The 19,676-nt window shown below is 37.0% G+C and overlaps 1 protein-coding gene across 8 annotated transcripts in view; it reads right to left on the bottom strand.

Moving 5' to 3' along the window:
* The window catches only part of smtnb (smoothelin b), a 78,276-nt gene that overhangs the window by 16,279 nt on the left and 42,321 nt on the right, over nucleotides 1-19,676 (bottom strand). For all 8 annotated transcript variants that reach the window (XM_084413681.1, XM_084413680.1, XM_084413679.1 and 5 more), the window contains one exon: nucleotides 17,516-17,589. In XM_084413681.1, the coding sequence (XP_084269807.1) occupies nucleotides 17,516-17,589 (74 nt within the window). The remainder of the gene's footprint in view (nucleotides 1-17,515; nucleotides 17,590-19,676) is intronic.

Below are 19,676 nucleotides of genomic sequence, written 5' to 3'. Positions count from 1 at the left end.
AAGTTTTCAGACTTTTTTTTTTTTTTACATTGAGAGTCAAGCTACATATTTAAACTAGTTAAACCAGAGTCAAGCTATACTTTTGACAAAGTACTGTAGTTAGTAAACAGAAGAAATGCATGAGAATTATGGTGACAACATTAAACAGCATTTGAACACCATGAAAACTACATTTACTGATAATTTACCACTGATATTACATTATATAATATGTGTATCATTATTCTAAAAGATGTTGAGGAACAAGCTAGCATAAATGGTGTAACAAGGTTATACATATAGCACAAATAACATCATTGAATATTCAAAAAGGACCCTCGAGAATACTGATATTTTTCCATGGACCTGAATGTAAAAATATAAAGTAGAAATTCACTGACTTTTGCCTCAGCACACATGGTGTTTAGCTTAAGAAAGAAGGAAGTGTTCCCTCTGTTGTTTTTATGTTGTGATAACAGCAGTTACACTATTAACATTTTAATTAGAATTTCGATTTTTTTTTTTTTTTATTAGTTCAATTTCTCCAATTCTATGTTTCAAATAAATGGCTTCCCTACTTATTTTGAAACAATTTTTACCTTTAAATTTACACAAAATAAAAAATGTATTTAAAAAAACATGTATAACACTCAAAAGTTGTCACTGCAATTGCAGAAAGATGCATGATCATCACAAAATGTATGTTGTAATGTGTTAAAATGCATTATACTGAAAAGTGTATGGAAAGAATAACTTTATAAAAGGTCAGAAAATTCTCGTCCGAAATTTTCACATGTTAAAAAATAATGTTTTGTCAATCACTGCCTCCGAAACTTTCGTCTGTCATAAATGCGTTTTTCGCATCCATAGCAAGCATTTTGAATGGTGTTTTGACAATTCAGAGCCGCCCGCATGACGAATACGAAAAAACGCAGCGTGCAAGGACCTTAATGCTGACGGACAGACAGATGCCGATTAACATCTGATACTATGACACTAAAAACACAGTGATGACATTTATAAATCTGAACAGCTAATCCCTAAAGCAGGTTATAATCGACAGCAACACAATTGACATCAGGATTTAAGAGCAGGGACAATAAATATACCCGTCCAAAAATAAACCTGGCAAAGAGAGCAGAGTGATGGAGAGATGGGCAAGAGGGAGCAGAGAGCGAGTGAAACCGTTACGGCAGAAAGAGGAGATGGAAAAAGGGGCTGGTGGAAGGGAGGGAATGCTGATCTGTGTCTACAGCTGTGTTTACACAAAAGCCGTGGAAGCTTGCTGACATTTAGACAGGAATGAGAGCTTGATGATTTCTGTGAATGTCCCTGAGAGCCTTAGCCTGCCGCTCTCATCCGTGTCACACTCGGTTCTTCACTGATCTCTCCTTCAACAGACGGCCTGGAAGCGCGGGTCGGGTCGGGCGGTTCGTAACGGAGAGGGTTTAGAGCATTGGCACTTTCAGAGAACGGTGATTTGCTGGGATCAAGTGTGGCTGTTACCCCAGAAGTTTCATATTAGAAATAAGGTTAAAGAAACATCTTTTAAACCTATGCAATCCAGCTATTTACAAAAATTAAAAAATTATATACATTTAAACTGTACTTTCTGTTATAATTATCACGAAACCACCTCGCATTTATCTTGGCATTGTACTTTGTTATACTGGTATAACGTAAGGTACAAAAATGTATTAATGAAAATATTCAGTCTTATGGGAAAATGTACTCTTTGGTTTCACGGATTATCCTGAAAAAGATTTTATTTATTTATTTATACTTTTGACCAAATCTTATATTCATAAATGTAAGTTTATTAATCAGAAACCCAATTTTATGAGTTTGTTGACTGTATATACAAGGCTGTATATAATGCTGTATATACACAGTATTAGAGACTCTCTGAATAAGAAAGTGGTAAGAACTTAAAAAGATCTGTGAGCTTTACAAAATATTTATTTGATATCTTTATACCTGAATGCACCTTTATTCTGATATTTATGCTATTATCACCTGGCACCTTTTCTTTTTCTTTTCTTTTTTTATATAGTTGCTTTTTTTGTATTGTATGCATAATTTTTAATACTTGTATTTGTACAAAATGTATGTTGCTTAAAATAAATAAATAAATAAATAAAAAGATTCACTAAAAATGATAAAAACAGAGATTTTTTCCTAATTAAAAAACGTGCAATGAAAAAAAAAAAATAAATAAATAAGAGAATGGAAAATGAGATACCCAAGGTATGGGATGCTTGAGACAACAACTTTATGATCTGCATAAAGTTACGTCAAATCAGATTAATGCATTAAGGGTGTTCAGTTTATTTAACGGCATTAGACTTATTTAATTAATCTCATAAGGTAATGTGCTAAACTTCAGCAGCCCTTTAAGAAAAAAATCATTGCGTCCACTCACAGTGATGCACATCATCCCACACCAAACACATACAAAGACCTGCACCAGACACACAGAAATAGACTCGGAGACTCACTGCAAATCTTGTGCCACGACGAGTTACCATCTTTTTACCTCTTACTAATCCCTGATTAGCAAGGCTTTGCTTCACACTAGCAAATTCAGATGTTTTCAGCCCACTTTTGACCAGCTAAAGCATATTGCAAGCCACAAACAAACCTTACCGTTTTCAAATCTAATGTTCACTTTAGCACATGCATGCAAAATTAAATTACTACCGACTCTTTCCTACCCACTGAACTAATTGTACTATACCTAAAGCGCAACTTGCCCTAAATCAAAAGATCCCTGGAAAATCTGCTCTGACTGAATCAAATCTCTTCCTGGAAGCAAACTCAAACACTAAGACTTTCAATTAATCAGACAGCAATGGGCCACATGATTCATTAGTTTTCAAATGAACTGTGCTAAGCCATAAAATCTATTTGAAGCATAACTTAATGCACACAAAATCAATTATTCATACTAGATGGGACTTTGGATGGGAAGTTTACACTCGTCTCCAATGAAGCCTCGTCTATTTTTGAATGGCACAGTGGCTTCGATGAAAGAAAATCTTAAGTATCTTAAAGTTTTAACTTGAACCCCTACATTTAGATTGTTTACTTGGCAGATTTTCCAGTCCACATTATTCACCATAAGTGCATATGGCTAATAACACACAGTGGAAAAACGATTCTTTCAAAACGAAAACCATCCAAATGATGACAGCAGAGTCATAAAGGAAGAACGATTTCCCATCATTCATAAGCATAAATATGCAAAATACTACCTTATCCAATTGTGCAAAAGTTTAAAATATGCATCTTTTGCATCTTCCTCACAGTTCACCCACAGTGCTCTTGGTGGTTGCCAGTGCATTGCTATTAGATCCCAAATCAAAAGAGCCCATCCCAAGTGCTCTCTAGATATGGCTTAGTCTGTTTTTCGCTGTTATCGCAAACCGTATGAGCAGTAGTGATTCTTTGCCTTAGCAATGTCTGGAAAATACACAAACACACTTAAGCCCTATTCGGACGGGACTAGTTTACCATTGAGAGGTGGGATAAAGTAATTATTACCAGAGCTTCTCAGTGATTTTATTCCCATCCGAATGTGCATCTCAGTAATCATCACGGACAATGTCAGTAAAGATTACGGCGACTTTTAGCTTCTGTAAAAATATCCAGAAAAATGACCTCAGGTGATACTAATCCCGTGCGAATACACCCGCTGTAAATATGTAAGTAAATATTTTGTCATTTCGTGTTTAAAAGTAGTTTCCCGCGGTTTTTCAAGTATGGAGACGCTTGAAGAAGCATCAGTTGCGTTCTAGACGCTGGGACGAGTCTGTGGCAAAACTCAAGTGTTTCACACACCATTCAGATCAGAAAGAAGATCGAAAGCACTTGTTTAGAGGCACGAAACATCTTTTAGCGTTAGATAAGTGCCTTTTACCAACACAATCCAATCTGAAGTTAATTAATACATCGTTCGACCGGACATAATTGGTTTATATATATATAAATACAGGTTATATGTGTTTGCGCACGTGATCTCAGGAAGCAACGTAATACATACATGACGACATGAGGGTGACGGCGATGCGCAAATCGAGTTACCCCTCCCACTTCTGCTGGTTTTACTGAGATCTCTTATCCCGTGCGAATTGGCCATTAATATTACAGACGTCCTGTGGTAAAATTACATTACTCCATCTACCCTTGTAAAGGTAATCCCATCCGAATAGGGCTTAATACTACCATGCTATTGCTCCGCGAGACTCTGCCGGTTGGAGACGACACAGGCGACGTGTGGCAAACAGCAGCAAAGGAAGGAGGGTGTATCTCTTGGTTTACTTCAACTTCAGATGAATTGCTATTCGCTGGATCGACGTCTTGCTCTTCGGTCAGTTTGGGTTCAGGCAGTCCAAGGGCATCACAAAGCGCCAGTACTTGCCTTGCAAGCTTCTCTTGCAAGATCCTTAAACTTGCATTCTCCTGTTGTAAGGTGGCAATGGCCTCGACTTGAGGCGTTGTTGCTTCCTCCAGACGTGCCTCGATACTTCTGCCGAAAACCTTCAAATCGCAATGTATCTCTTGCACGGCTCGTTGAAGATTGAGTTCAAGCTCATAAAAACGCTCATCACTGGCTTTCCCGTCTTCATCTTTATCTGCAACCGTCTGTAATAAAAGGTCTCCGATCACGGCCTCTAGGCCCGACTCGGCACAATCCTGAGGGAGACTGACTTCATCGCCTAGATTTGGCGTGGGGTCCAAGCTGACGCCAGGCATGGTATGGTTAGCAGCTTCTCTATGTGCCAAATAATCTATAAAACTACAACAATTAGAGTCTATAAGAACAATCAGACCGAATCGCCTTGCAATAGTTACAGACTACACAAAATACACCTCACTTAGACCCACAGTTGAGACAAATCCCAGCCCTTTATACCTCACGCCAAACCCCTATCAGCTGTCCAACACGTCAGCCAATGGCGAGCCTTGGAATTCTGTTGTCATGGCAGCTGGAGGCCCCGGAGCCCCTGCTAACTCAGGTGCCACAGTCATCTATTTATCAACAGTGGCCATTATTCCAGTAGGCAATCACCCATAAGCCCCTGGCTCTCTTTATTTAGAGCTCTTGTCCTTCACACCTTTCACTAGCTGAGAACAAAGTGCAGGGCAACGGTGAACTATGTGACCGCATGCACGTTTGCAGCAAGTCCAGGGCACAAACGGTTTATTAGTTTTTTTGTTAAGATGTCTGAAAAACCTTAAATCTTAGTAATAGATGTACAACATCATCAGGATAGGGTTGCACCAGCCGTTTGTAAGTTCTCACTTAAATTGAAATGTACAGTCCACACTAGAGGCTTACCAACTACTTATCCTCGATCCTAACTTCTACAGTAGAAATTTACATTAAAATACGAAACTACTTAATGATAAGTATTTTAATATGCTAATAAGATTCAAACTGTATTTGAAATTAATATGGATTAATATATAAAATACAGATACAAAAAAACAAGCCTTTATTTGGCATGCACAACATGGAGCGATATACACACGTAATTTATTTACATAATGTTCTCTATGATAAAACGTAAAGGACTGTGTAAATATCAACATTATCATATATAAGTACAGAATTGAGGGTCTGTCAGGTGAAACGAGTTCATTGATGCAATTCAATCAATCTGCCGTTTTATTTCAACTGTTACTCCTAGTTAGAGGCTTCCATAAATATTTATTTTATCCACATTTGTAGAGAAATACAATAGAGATCATGATTCTCCCTCGATTCTGAACAGACAACTAAACAAAATAACACGTAATTTACTAAAGGTTCTGACGAAATGTTATTTGCTGCAGTCAATTTAAAAAAAAAAAATAATAATAATAATAATAATAATTTGAATAAAAGATTTTAATGAATGATTCTATGACTCACTAATAAAGACTTCACTTGTTACATGACTGGATCCAAATGCGTTTTTGAACAATTCTCTTGAGTGAATGATTCAATGACAAATACATTTTTAACAGTCACTTGTCGCCACCTACTGGTGTAACGATGTAGTCGATATACAATCGTTATTTGAAGCACCAAGTTACTTTCTAAAGGTGATTTGCTCTATTTTGTTGTTCCTTATTGAAGACATCAGTGTTTATATCCAAAGTATGAACTTTTATTCCAGTACTTCTGTGTTAAATTGAATATTTGTAACATAGAAATAATGATAATGTGTGGTTGAAAAGACAGTTTGTGACAGATTGCGTGGGTGTCTGAATCGAGATTGCGATCTTTTAAAGATTATTCGTGCAGCTCTAATGCGATAGCCTAAATTCTCCAAAACTATTGAGAAACTCATACAATGGAGGTTTACTTACTGTTATTCTTGCTGTGTATGCAGACCCTTTCACGCAAAGTGACTCACCGGTACAATCATTTCAAACTTTACTTTTATCAGTACACACATTCTTTGGCAATCGAACCCATGACCTTGGTATTGTTAGTGTTAAGTTTCAAGTTTAATTTATTTATAAAGCACATTTAAAACAACCTCGGTTGACCAGAGTGCTGCACGAGAAATATCTGGGTCCATCCCCAAAATTAAAATAAACATTCACAAGACATTAAAAGCACAAGAGTACAAATAGGTTTTCAAAAGACTTCTAAACTCGGACACTGTGGACGCTGCTTTGATAGATGACGGCAATGTTATTCTTTACCAGTTTAGCTGCAGGTTTTAAAGTTACAATGAAACAAAAGTAGCAACAGATCTTTTTTTGTATTGTCAGTGTGACATACATCTGTGAGCAATATATATAAATAAAAAAAGTAAGGCTGTCATCGGTTGTTGGCTGGATGAAGGCAGATCTGAATGACTATTTCCAGTCGATTGTAAAAAAATAAAAAAATAAAAAATAAGGTGCATTTTCTTTTCATGCCATCTTTAAGGTTGCTTTATCATAGGACTGAAACATTATGCAACATTTATGTGTACAGTGTAGACAGACTAATTTCTTTTTGCTGGACACTTTGTCCCAACCAGGCTACAAAAACTTACAATAACATTGGGTTTTCTAAAATGACCATTATGATGAGATAATACTTACTTCCAATAATAATTGGAAGTAAGCCAGACTAAATCACTATTTAGAAACAATGCATCTGTATGATAATTTAAAGAACAGACTTAATGCTGACGTGGTAAATTTGTCACAACTGAACATTAAAGAAAAACCCATTATACAAGCAATTAGTTGAAAGCACTACTGTCCTGTTTCACGTTTCAGATTTCAGATTTCTGGCCTTGCTTTTATGTAGCGCAGCAGTTGTATAACTAAAACGTGCTTTAGCTGTCATTGGGAACCTTTGAGAGGCCAAAACCACCTCTGAACTAGTTGACCCAGATGAGAGATCGTTCAATAGCATGACTGCGTCAGCATATATTTGAGGCTCAGACAGCTATTCCAATCAGTTCAGTCTCATTCGAGCGACAATGCCTGACCCCTCAGGCGCTCTGCTGCGACTTACTGACAGCCATGCAACTAAAAATATCATGCATAGTTTAAAACAGAGCATCTAAATATACCACTGCAAGCTGTAAAACAGTGCCAACAAAACAAACCTTGTGAAGAATGTAGGCATGCACAGCCGGAAGAAATGGCCATGCACTATTTCCTGGGGAAAGTTTTTCCTTATAGACACCAACGTATGAAATTAAAAAGTTACTTCTTCCTTCTAGGAAAGGCCAGTGAAAAGTACAGGTTGGCATTGTGTGGTGGACATCCAGAAATAGTCAGTGGGGACTGTGGTTGGCAGTAAGCTGAATAGCACGAATTACACGAACAGAAAGATTTAAATATGTATGTTCACTAGCACTGAACATGGCATTGTGGTAGATTTTTCCTTTTTCGCACCTGAACTAAGTCTACCTCGACGTCCCCGAACATCTACAGTCGACGTTAGTTTCCTATAATATTTATACTCTAGCGCGTCTACACATCGACGTCGGCTGAGTGCTCTAATCCTATACTCTAACTTGTTCCCCTAACTAACTTACTGCGCAGCAATAATAAACCGACAGACTTCAGCAAATGTCCTTTAAATGCTTTAAATCACGGCCGGGAGAGTTCTTGAGCAGTTCTCAGAGAATCTCCCCCAAGAAGAAGCTTTAATCACGGCCGGAGGATCTCAGACAAATTTCAGAGAGAATCCCACCAGCAAACAGGAGTACAACAGTTTTTATAGAATCGGAGCATGGCGAAAATGACATGATACATTACATAATTTCCCTACAATTTGATTGGTTCTTCATAGACAAATCCTTCTGTTACTAGGCAGAAGCAAAATTATCACAAATCTTCAAAAAAACATAGGAAAGGGTTAAGAGTTAAGTTGATTACTCAATATTGTCATGAGACAATGAAGACAGTATATTTTTGATATTGTCATGATCAGCACTTCAGAATTTTCCATGGACACAATAGGCAAAGAACAGAACGTTTTAGTACATTTTGTTTCAAAGTGTTAGAGTGTTCAGCCTAAAATGGGAAGTACGTTTTAGATGTTAGAAACATGGTTAGTTTAAAAGATAGTTTACTATCTTATCTATTAAAAATCCATCACAGCATCAATGACATTATTTCATTCTACAAATACTAGGGTGATATATATGAATTTTATTTTGCTCTTGACTAAAAGTTACCTAATACAATGGACGACGTGTTGCATGATTCATTTAAATACTCTCCTAAAAATGCATATACCTTAAAAATAACTGTGTCCACAACTATCACTGGTGTCTTGACTAGTATATAAAAGTACATAAACTATAAAAAGTAGCTGAATAACACAAAGACTGGCTAGTCAAGCTAAATTAATGTTGAAAGGCCTAATAAAACTCATACAATTTAAAGAATAAAAATGTAAAAAATGTTGGTGTTCGCTTGATTTCTATTTCAGTCACGTCTAGCTGGATAACCCCACACACACACCATCATTGGCCCAAAATCTCCTCCACATATTGATCGGCTGTGACATTTTTGCTTTCACACTGAAAACTTCAGTCGGTTGGGACAGTTTTAGATGATTTTCCATATACCACTCCTTTTTGGTTTCACATCAAGTCTCTCCAAACCTTGCATCAGTGTTAAAAGGTTTACGTCTAGTACCACCTGTACCTCAAATCACCGTCAAGGAAATTACTTTAAAAGGAACAGAGAAGCAAACGGGAAACAATATCCATTTTACGACCACCCAAATGCATCCGTTACGATCAGTTGTTAACTTCAACAGTGCTAGACATTTGTCTGTCACCACAATCACATTCTACTCCTCAAATCAAACTCATATTTACCTCAGCACTAGATTGTCGTATAGAAGTTTGCCGTCAAATCATGATCCCTGCTGTCTGTGTTTTCCCTCAAGGCTTTCTCTTTCTTCCCTGTCGCGTTCACACAGAGACATTAATCCCTCATTTGTGTGGAAAAGCCTCGCCAACCTGCTAATGAACCGTTAGTGCTTATCCTTTAACGAGATTACCACACTGCCCCAAATGCGTTAGAGACGCGAAGGGAATTACCATCTAATTATTTACTAGTTCTTATGTACTACAAATATGTTACCTTCAGTTAAGCGCATAGGAACATCTTTTCCTCCCTTGTTAAAGTGTGCTTAATTATATTGAATGTGGACTTGTGTACTTCAAATCTTAAAAGTATATTTTAAAAAACTGTACTTGGAGATAATACAACTAATGAAATAAAAGGCCAGGTAACACTATTTCAATAGTCCACTTTAGACATTCTACTAACTATAAGTAACTTTATAATAACTTTATAATAACTATAAGTAACTAACTATAATAACTACTGTACAAATCAACTAACTCTAATTAGAGAATTAGTAAGGAGTCTGATGATGGGCCGTTGCATTATTTTTCTAATAAGTCAATTACTTAGTTTATATGAACGATGTGTTGAAGTGTGGTAACCAGTGTTTTATTTAAAGACAATTGTGAGGTTTTATGTCCTTAAAATGCTTGTATGTAGGAGTAATTTCTTACTTATCTCATCCCAAGCCTCTATTGCTTATTCCAAAACGTCATTTTAGAGCTAGTGACGGAGGCTTGAGCCACTGATATGCCGACTAATCAAGTTATTAGAGAGATTGCTTGTGTGTGTGTGTGTGTGTGTGTGTGTGTGAGAATGACCTGAGTCTGTGCGATTCTCAACTGTGTTCGGCAGCAGCGCCTCGACTAAGAGCGAAACTGTACGTTTAAAACCTCGCTACTGAGAAATGTCATGCAGCTTTTCAGTCGTGAAACTACTTTACTGCTGTAGATCTTTTAAATAACTTAAATAATTTGGCAAAGTAATAAGGAACTAATGTGAATATTCATCAACCAATCAGAATGAAGCATTAAACGGTCCTGTAGTATAATTGATTATAACTTTCACTAGTATGTTATTCAATTTTACATTTAAAGTTAATATATTTATTATATTTTTTATTATAAAGTTAATATATTTTAAATATATTAAATTGCAACTTCATCATTTACAAATGTGTAAACAAGTACATTTAAAATGCATTGCATTAAAAGTTTCAATAAAAATTATTGTTAAGTATATTTTAGTTCACCATAAATGCGTGACAGTAAATTCAGTAGTAAACTTTAACCATATTTCATAAGACAATAAGTACTATAGTAATTATGAAATTATATATAACAATGTACTTAAGTGTGTCAAAAACTCTCTTAAATTCATCTAACTGCATTTAATATCAAAATTAAACAATGATAAATTTTTACATGCAATTAAGTGTCTGAACACACAAGGGCTTTTAGCCTTAATCAGTCACAAATTTGCAGATGTCAGCCCTTTAAGTGTTTATTACACTCTGGCCTCTTAACCGGTTCTGTATTAGCTATTACTGTAACTCACAAAGGCCACACACACACACTTACTGGCACACACACATACACTCTTACTGACACACACACACACACACACACTTACTGACTGACACACATACTCACTTTACTGACACACACATACACTCTTACTGACACACACATACACACTTACTGACTGACACACAGACATACTCACTTTACTGACACACACATACACTCTTACTGACACACACATACACACTTACTGACTGACACACAGACATACACACTTACTGACACACACATACACACTTACTGACACACAAATACACTCTTACTGACACACACACACACTAAGTGACTGACACACATACACACTTACTGACACACACACTCACTTACTGACACACACATACACACTAACTAACTAGAGGTCGACCGATTCATCGGTCGGCCGATTGATCGGCCGATTTTTTGCATTTTTAACATAATCGGCATCGGCCAATATCCAAGTGTATCAAGCCGATTATTAGGCAGGCGCATCTGTGGGCAGCCTAGTGTTGTTGTTGTGGAACACGCGTTCGACGCATGCTGCGCCTGCCTAGAGTCATTCTCCAGCAGAGTGAGCAGACCTCATCCAGTGCTTAAGGAAGGAGCTAAGTTCCTTGGAGAAAACTCCTTTATATTTAATTAAAAACTTTTGATATGTTACTGCCAACTTAGAGAAAAAACATGAATAGGCGACATGACGTTCGGCTACTTTGAAATTGATAGCGTAGTTGAGGTTGCATTAGCACAGCAGAAGGGTTGCGATCATGTCACAATAAGTAAGCAAGAATTTACAGACAGTGAATCTGAGACTTTTATTTGTTCTGTTTGTGTGTCTTATATTTGAGAGGGTTGTCACTCAATGCAGAGAAATAAGTAATAAAAAAAAGTAGAGATGCACCGATTGATCGGCTGGTGACCGGAATTGGCCGATTTTCACGTGATCGGCCATGACCGGCGACCGGCCGGTCAGTCTGACAAATGCCGATTTTATGCCGGTCAAATGCACTCGGGCGCCGCATGATTAACCTTTTGAGCGGTACGGTCTCATATATGGGATTTGTATGTCTGTGCCCATGAGAGTACGGTGCGGTGCCACATTTAGATGTTCAGTGACGTCGCATAACTGCCAGATTCAAACTGTGCTTTCGCGCGTTGGCTGCCTGGCGCTGAGCCAGAGACGGACGCGTTCAGCGCTGTTATGGCACAACTAAGCAGTGTTTTCAACCTCAAAATGTTTATTTTAGGTTTCAGATATTTAAATACACATAAGCACGATTAAAACAATACATTTGGAGTTTGTAAAATACACACTGATGTCTGTGGAAGCAGCAATAACAATCTATTCAAATATAATTTGCCGACATGTGTGTTATTCATATCAGACAAACATAGGGGAAGTAACTATAAAGTTTACTCTATTCTTCTCAGTTCACCGGCCACTTTCTTGCATTTATTTCGGAGAAACTGATGAATTCACGTGCTGTAAATCCGACTGACAGGACAACATTGCGGCGCCCATCTCATTATAGATCAAGATTAAAGGTTTTTAAACGACCACTCACTTACACGTATTTGAGAATCGGAATATCAGATAGGCTAGTTGATGACATGGTAAGCAAGTTTGTGAATATTTTGAATAAAAAAGGAAAAGTGAAATAAAAGCGACACATCTGTCATACAGTTTAATTGTGGCTGCGGTGTATCGCGTGACGCGTCGCCATGGAAACATTAAAGGGAACGTTCGCGAAAAAACTCACTCGGGGGGTGGGGGTGTCAGTTAGAATATTTTAAACTTACGCGTGAAAGGGTTAAAGAAAAGATGGAAAATAAATATTTGTGTGTGCTGTAAAGTGGTTAGAAAAAAATTAAATCGGAATCGGCTAAAATCGGTATCGGCAGGTCAAACTCAGTGAAAAATCGGAAATCGGAATCGGCCTAGAAAATTGTAATCGGTGCATCTCTAAAAAAAAGAGACCAACTATATGCTAGTGAAGGACTGGCTTTGCTTTGCTAGGGTTGGGTAGCTACAGACAGACCCAGTGCTAATACGGCACTGGTGCCTTAACGACCGTTATTTACCGGACAACGCGCATTTCTGTGCTTCATATCAGTGCTACTGTTATGTCTGTGCTTCTCTTGGATGCTCTGAAAACGGACGTTAGAATAACAGAAACATCGCTTCGCTGCACTTGACACTAGTCAGCAGTTAACTTTAGCATTCCGTTAGCTAGTAGCTGGAATCTGGATTAAACACGGTTAAAATGCTGGCCAAACAGTAGTGTAATGTGTGACTGTATTTCACTGTAGACTAGGGGTGGAACGGTACATGTTTTCGTATTGAACCGAAACGGAACAGGCGTCACGGTTCGGTGTATAAATTTCCACGGAGAATACACGCTATAAAAATAAATAAAACTCGCGTGCAAAGTAATGCGGAACTACTGTTAGATACGCGGGTTCTTTAGGGACACCTAATCTGTAGCTCCGCTTTAGCTCCGGCTGCGATGTAAAGATTGCAATGCGTTGTGTGTGTGTGTGTGTGAGAGAGAGAGAGAGAGGCGCGGGCGCGATCGAAAAGTCGCGTGTGTTTAAAGTCGCAAAGTGTTTACTTATATTTGTGTGCAAACGCGCGCGCGCGTGTGTGTGTATGAGGCGCGGGCGCGATCGAACAGTGGAAACATAAAAACATACTCCGTCATTTTGTTTATCAGGACATCATTCAAACTGCAAAGTGTTTAAGTTACTATTAATTCAAATGTTAAAGAAAACAAATATATTAATCTGAAATGTAGCAAATTAATTTTCAATTCATTCAGGTACAATTACCAAACATATCTCAAGTTCTTTTTGTCTTTTGTACAAGTGCAGATTGGTAAAGTGTTCAATAAATGTTTTTGTTGAGAAATCTTGTCTATCTTAAGTAATTATTTGTGTTACATTTTATCTTTCAAATAGAGGTTAAAAACAAGCACATAATCGGCCAAATATCGGCCAAAATAAATCGGCAGCATTTATCGGCCATCGGCCGACCCGGATTTCAAAAGATCGGCATCGGCATCGGCCTGAAAAAAACCATATCGGTCGACCTCTATAACTAACACACATACACTCTTACTGACACACACATGCACACTTACTGACACACACATACACTCTTACTGGCAAACACATACTCTCTTACTGACACACACACACACACACACACACACACTCACTTTCTGACACACACACCAACATTTTGAGAGTTCTAAATGTGTGAATCATAGTCACTCCCAAAATTGCTATGATGTCAAATATAAAATCAAACGTTTTGGCATCTAGCAGCTGTGAACTACAAACACTAATGCTAATGGTTCCGCTTGTTTGGTGTCTGTGCTTTTTGACCAAAGTTATTTCAGTGATTTGAGACGTACTGTGTCAGACAATTTAAAGTAAACCACTGTTGACAGAGGTGCTGTGTTTTGTTCATGCTTTTTACAAGCGGCTTTTACAGAGCATGCTCTCTTTCAGTGTTGCCTTGTCTGCTTTTTATAAGCATAGTTTTTTATAAAGACGCTTACTTATAAGCAGATGTGTTGTTTTATGCTTTTTTTTTAAAGAATACAGTCCCGTATAAGGTCTTATTCTGGTGAGGCAAGTCTCTTGTTTTGGCCTTATTTTTCTAGGGAGATCTGGCAACACTACTTAACGCAATTAACAGAGCATATGGGTTTTTTCTGTCATCCTTTGGCTGTGCTACAGTATAAGATCATGCTATCATTCATTCAAGACTTAAATGAATTAAAAAGTGTTAAATGAACAAAGAGTTGTGAGAAAATGGGATGGGTGCATCTGATCTTAAAGTGACAGCAGCCTAATAAACCTGCTGTCTGTCATTAATGTTAATCAAAGAACAAAAGACAGAGAAAATCACTCACTGCTCTTGACTGAATAACTTTTGTAGCTTTAATAAGGATTAATCTATATTCAATTCATAATTAATGCAGAGAATGCTGTGCAGTGTAAAGCACTGTTTACAAGGTTACATGGGTCAAAAACTATGAAAACAATAACTTGCATTTTGGCAAGCAGAAAAAAACCGCAGTGTTAAACCCTGTTATATTAAAGGCACAGCTAAATGTGACATTTATTACAATGGGTGTATGTCAATATATTGTTTTAAGTTAACAAATTAAACTTTTTTTTTTTTTTTTTTTTTTAAGCCTATTAAAATGTTAAAATTGATAGCTTTCAATGATACTATAATGCTGAATGGCTATCATGGTTCAGTTTGAGGGGGAAAATCCATTTAATAGAGACATCAGTGTCAGTACTGGTCTCAGTGATACAGGCCTTCATTCACAGTGCTTAGTAAAAAGATGCCATTAAAGGAGTCATAACCTGCAATTTTCACTTTTCCACGAGAATCAATGTATGTTATGATCGACTAACGATTATACACTGGCCGGGAAGCCGATATTTAAAAGTGAAGCGTTTGTTTACCTCAGGGTAAATAAACCAGCGCGCGTGCACGCGCACTCAAATACGAGATTTTGATTTCAGCTCCCTCTTGACGTCATGAGGTAGTAGGATATACCATATATGGACACCGCAGCAGGAAGCCTTCCCCTCTCCCCCTCATATTCAGTTCAGTCGAGAAAGATGGAGAAACCGAGTGCACACCGGACTTGCTCTGTGGTTGATTGCCATAAAAAACATGTAAATGTGTTTTATCTCCCAAAATCGGACGAAACTATCAGGGACCAGTGGATGAAATTCATTTTTAATGACGCTGTCCCAACAACCCTTTCAACTGGCGTGCAGAGCCATATAGAGCGTCCACGACAGCCAAAACATCGCATTGATCTCGCGAGACAATAATGCCTTCAGAAATAAGGGTAAAAGTAGGTCTGTGTTTATTTTTTTTTCCACTTTTCTTTTTTAGAAGGGCCTGAAAGACTATAATACAGCAGTAGGTATCCAATGTAATACTAGGTTATGACTCCTTTAAACAAATATTTAGAATATATTTATGTTTTTCTATATTTTTATAATATTTCAGAGAATCAATGTGAAAGTATTACAATATAAAATATATATGAAAAACTATACAAAAATGTTTTTCAATTATTGACATTTTTTTTGATTGACATGCACGCATTTATATATATATATATATACACATACATATATTACGTGTGTGTGTGTGTGTGTGTGTATGTGTGTGTGTATGTATATATATACACATGCATATGTATGTTTGTATATATATATATATATATATATATATATATACAGTATATATACATATTACACTATATATATTGTCGATTTGAATTTATGGCAACTTAATTATGTGAAAGTTACATTCACAGTTCATTGCAGGGTTTCTTTCCCAGAGGAAACAACATCTTTGGTCCTGGAGGCACTTCCTTTCTGAAGCTTTTGTGAATTGTTTACGCTTGTCAACTGTTTCATTAGTGAGTGATGAGACGATTAAAAGTGTCAAATTTACACTGAGACAGTGTAATTCAGAGGTGAGTGTCTATCAGGGAACAAATCAGATCCTATCCACCTTATTCCTGACGAGCTCACTGTGTGTTGAATTATGGGTGGCACTTCCGGTTTGGGGAACGGCTGAAACGAATCATTTCAAATCATAAGGTTGCCCTACAAATAAAGCTGATCGTCAATTTTCCTTCAAGATTTATTTCCAGACATCATGAGAATAACGTTACACTTGTTATTTTAACGTGACATGTTATAACAAGAATATCTATGGCAAGAGGTCTTTTCAGTCGCTGCTTTCTTTTCCTCGTGATTATTTTCTTTTTTCCCTTTGCAATCCGCTGTAAAAGTAGGAAAAAGGACAACATATGCTGCACATTTGTGGTCTGTTCTCCAGAATTTAATTTACGATATATTCCATTATTCACTGGAATGCACGAAGAATCTCTCGTTATTCTCCTCAAATCCTCACGTCTCTTTCCAGGTTTGTTTTCACAGGTAAATGCAATTTATAATCAGTCAAAATGACGGAAATCACTTTGAAATAGTAACACGAATGCTGAAGTTAATGAACATTTTTGATTAAGGCAACATAAGTTACATAATACAGATATACAGTATTTTAAGTGATATTTAACCCGTCCGTTATTGCTGTGGAAAGACTCGCGCTTTTGGGGTTATTTGGTCTGTTGAAAGTACTTTTTCTGTTAGATGTCCTTTTAATGTTCGATGGTTGAAGGGTGAGTAGATTAATGTCATCTCATTGTGACACTTTTTTAACGTATTGCGTTCACAGAGCGAGCTTTTCACTGATTGTTTACAGATTAACGGAAGTTACACCCATAATTCGCGCAAAGCATCATGGGACGTAGGAATAAGGTGGATAGAAACACTACACTGAAAAATTATTTCTATGTGAGCACAGCAAAGCGCTGTTACTCATTTAATGTGCAAAGACGACGTTTACGTAAAGGCCATAAGGGCACATCAGCAAAAAAAGAGAAGATGGATAATTCATATTAAAATACTGACTAATATTAAAAGTGGACCTCAGGGCAAATGGCGAGTAGAGGTTTTCAATGTCTCATCTGCATGCAAATACAGTTTTGTTTCATGTCAAATACCTTAACAGAGGATCCAGATGAGAGACTTGAGCTGGTAACTTTGAACGGTGTCGCTCTTAAACCAAGAGTCAGCTCTGAGAGAACAAGGGAAAACAGCAAAATGAGAACAGTTACAAGATTTAGATGAGACTGAGCTTCTTAAGAACGTCTAAAGATGGTGTACGCTTTAAAAACATCATGCCACCCCAAGAAATATTTACACAGCACTGTTTGGATGTTAAATAGAGCTTCGGTCAGAGTGGAATGGAGCCTTTAGTCTGTTATGTAAGCTGCCACAATGGCACCACATAGGGCTCGTAAATTAGCATTGCCACATTACTGCTAATGTAAACACTACTCAGCGCCCTCTGCGTTCTCTATGTTCGGCATGGGATATAAGGACACTGCATTACTGCCTAACAGCTTTGTTACCTGAAATAAAACAAAAATCCTGACACTTATTTTATTTCAGCTAGTTTCAAAGGAAAAAAATATCTCTCAAAATTACAAAGACTTCAACAAAAATTCTAATGAAAACAAAAAATATAAAAACAAAAGCTAAATTCAACTATTGACCAAAATAATGGTAATGTCCAAATCATCATCTTAGAAAAGGAAATGTCTGAATTTGTATCCAATTTTGTGTGATATGGTCTTGCCAGTCAGATCCCAAGAAAGGGATGTTAAAACAATTGTGGTTGATATCACTTGAAATCGCATTGCTTTGTGGGATCCAGTCTCACTCCATGAGCTCTGGTTGCACACTGCACATTTTGACAAACATAGTAGGTCAACCTGGGTATTTCATGCATACTAAATTCCAGAGTTCCTGTCTGCCTTTTTGACCAATTTTAAATGCTTTAAAAAGCATTTTCATTTGTTTGTCTCAAACTATTGCATGGAATTAAAATCAGCATATTAGAATGTGTTTTGAAGGATCATGTGACACTGAAGACTGGAATAAAGACGCTTTGCATCAAAGCTTTGGTGAGAACAAGAGACTAGAAAAACATTTTTTAAACAATGGTATCAAACCCAAACTTCTGAATGTGTGTTTGTACAATACGCATGTTCAAAAGTCTCCAAATGTCTTGATTTTTCCACCCCAATCTAATAAAGTAAACGCTGTTGTTTTTTCATCAGAACTTGATACTGTTCATTGAAACCATCATGTTTTATCCCAAGAGATCTGGTTTTCCTCAATAAATTCCCAATAAAAACCTTTTTGGCCAAGAACACACTGCTGATGAAATCAAAGAGTGGACACTGTTCTTAAATAAAGCCGTCTGCTCGGTTTACGGTGTCGTCCATCAGTTAGCGAGAGATTACACAGCATGTCAGTTCCCTTGTGTGGTTCAGTGAGATGGTAAACACTCTTTTACTGCAGGTCTATAGCGTTATATATCCTGAGGCTTTCAAGTACATTTTCACTGCCTGCGAGACCTTTCAGAGGCAAGGATGAGCAAAGCACTTCCAAAAAAGGAAGACCTGACAGAGCTGTGGCACTATGACAAATAAGGTCTGTTGATGATACTGAGAAGAGACAGACAGAGAGAGACAGAGAGAGATATGATAAAACGAGAAGAAAAGTGATCGTGTTTATGCATCAGGCAGGCGAAAGGGGGTGAACTGCAATGTGAATTATGATTATATGACAGGGGTCCTTAGGCACACATGCCAGTAAACTAACATATAACGGTTATTTTATATCATTGTGATGGTATATATGGCATAGCTATGTATGGTATATATACACACACACGTATCAGTACATAAGATATAGCTGGATATAACTAAAAATGGTTGAAAATCCATGTGGTAATGTCCACTTTTGGATAATCCAGTGAATTAGATGCTTTACAAATGAATGAATGTACTTAATCTCTTTAGATTATTTTGCCTTTTTATTTTTTTATGCAAATTAGTTAAATAATAATTTGTTAGAAATATCATTTGTATCATATTTTGTTAAGTCTGAAAACATGACCCACTTTCAGTGCATAAAGAGATCCGCTTCAATCCATGTGAAAATAAAGACAAATGTGCAATTCATGGAAACACTTTACAATAAGGCATAATTTGTTAGCATTATTTAACTACATTAGTTAATATGAACACTGAATAAACCTTCGACAGCATTCATTAATCTTAGTTCATGTTAATCTCAACATTTAATAATACA

The sequence above is a fragment of the Rutilus rutilus genome (genome assembly GCF_951802725.1).
Source record: "Rutilus rutilus genome assembly, chromosome: 7".
Lineage (NCBI taxonomy): Eukaryota > Metazoa > Chordata > Actinopteri > Cypriniformes > Leuciscidae > Rutilus > Rutilus rutilus.
Note: the sequence above shows the minus strand (reverse complement) of the source record. Positions and strands in the feature narration are given on the sequence as shown.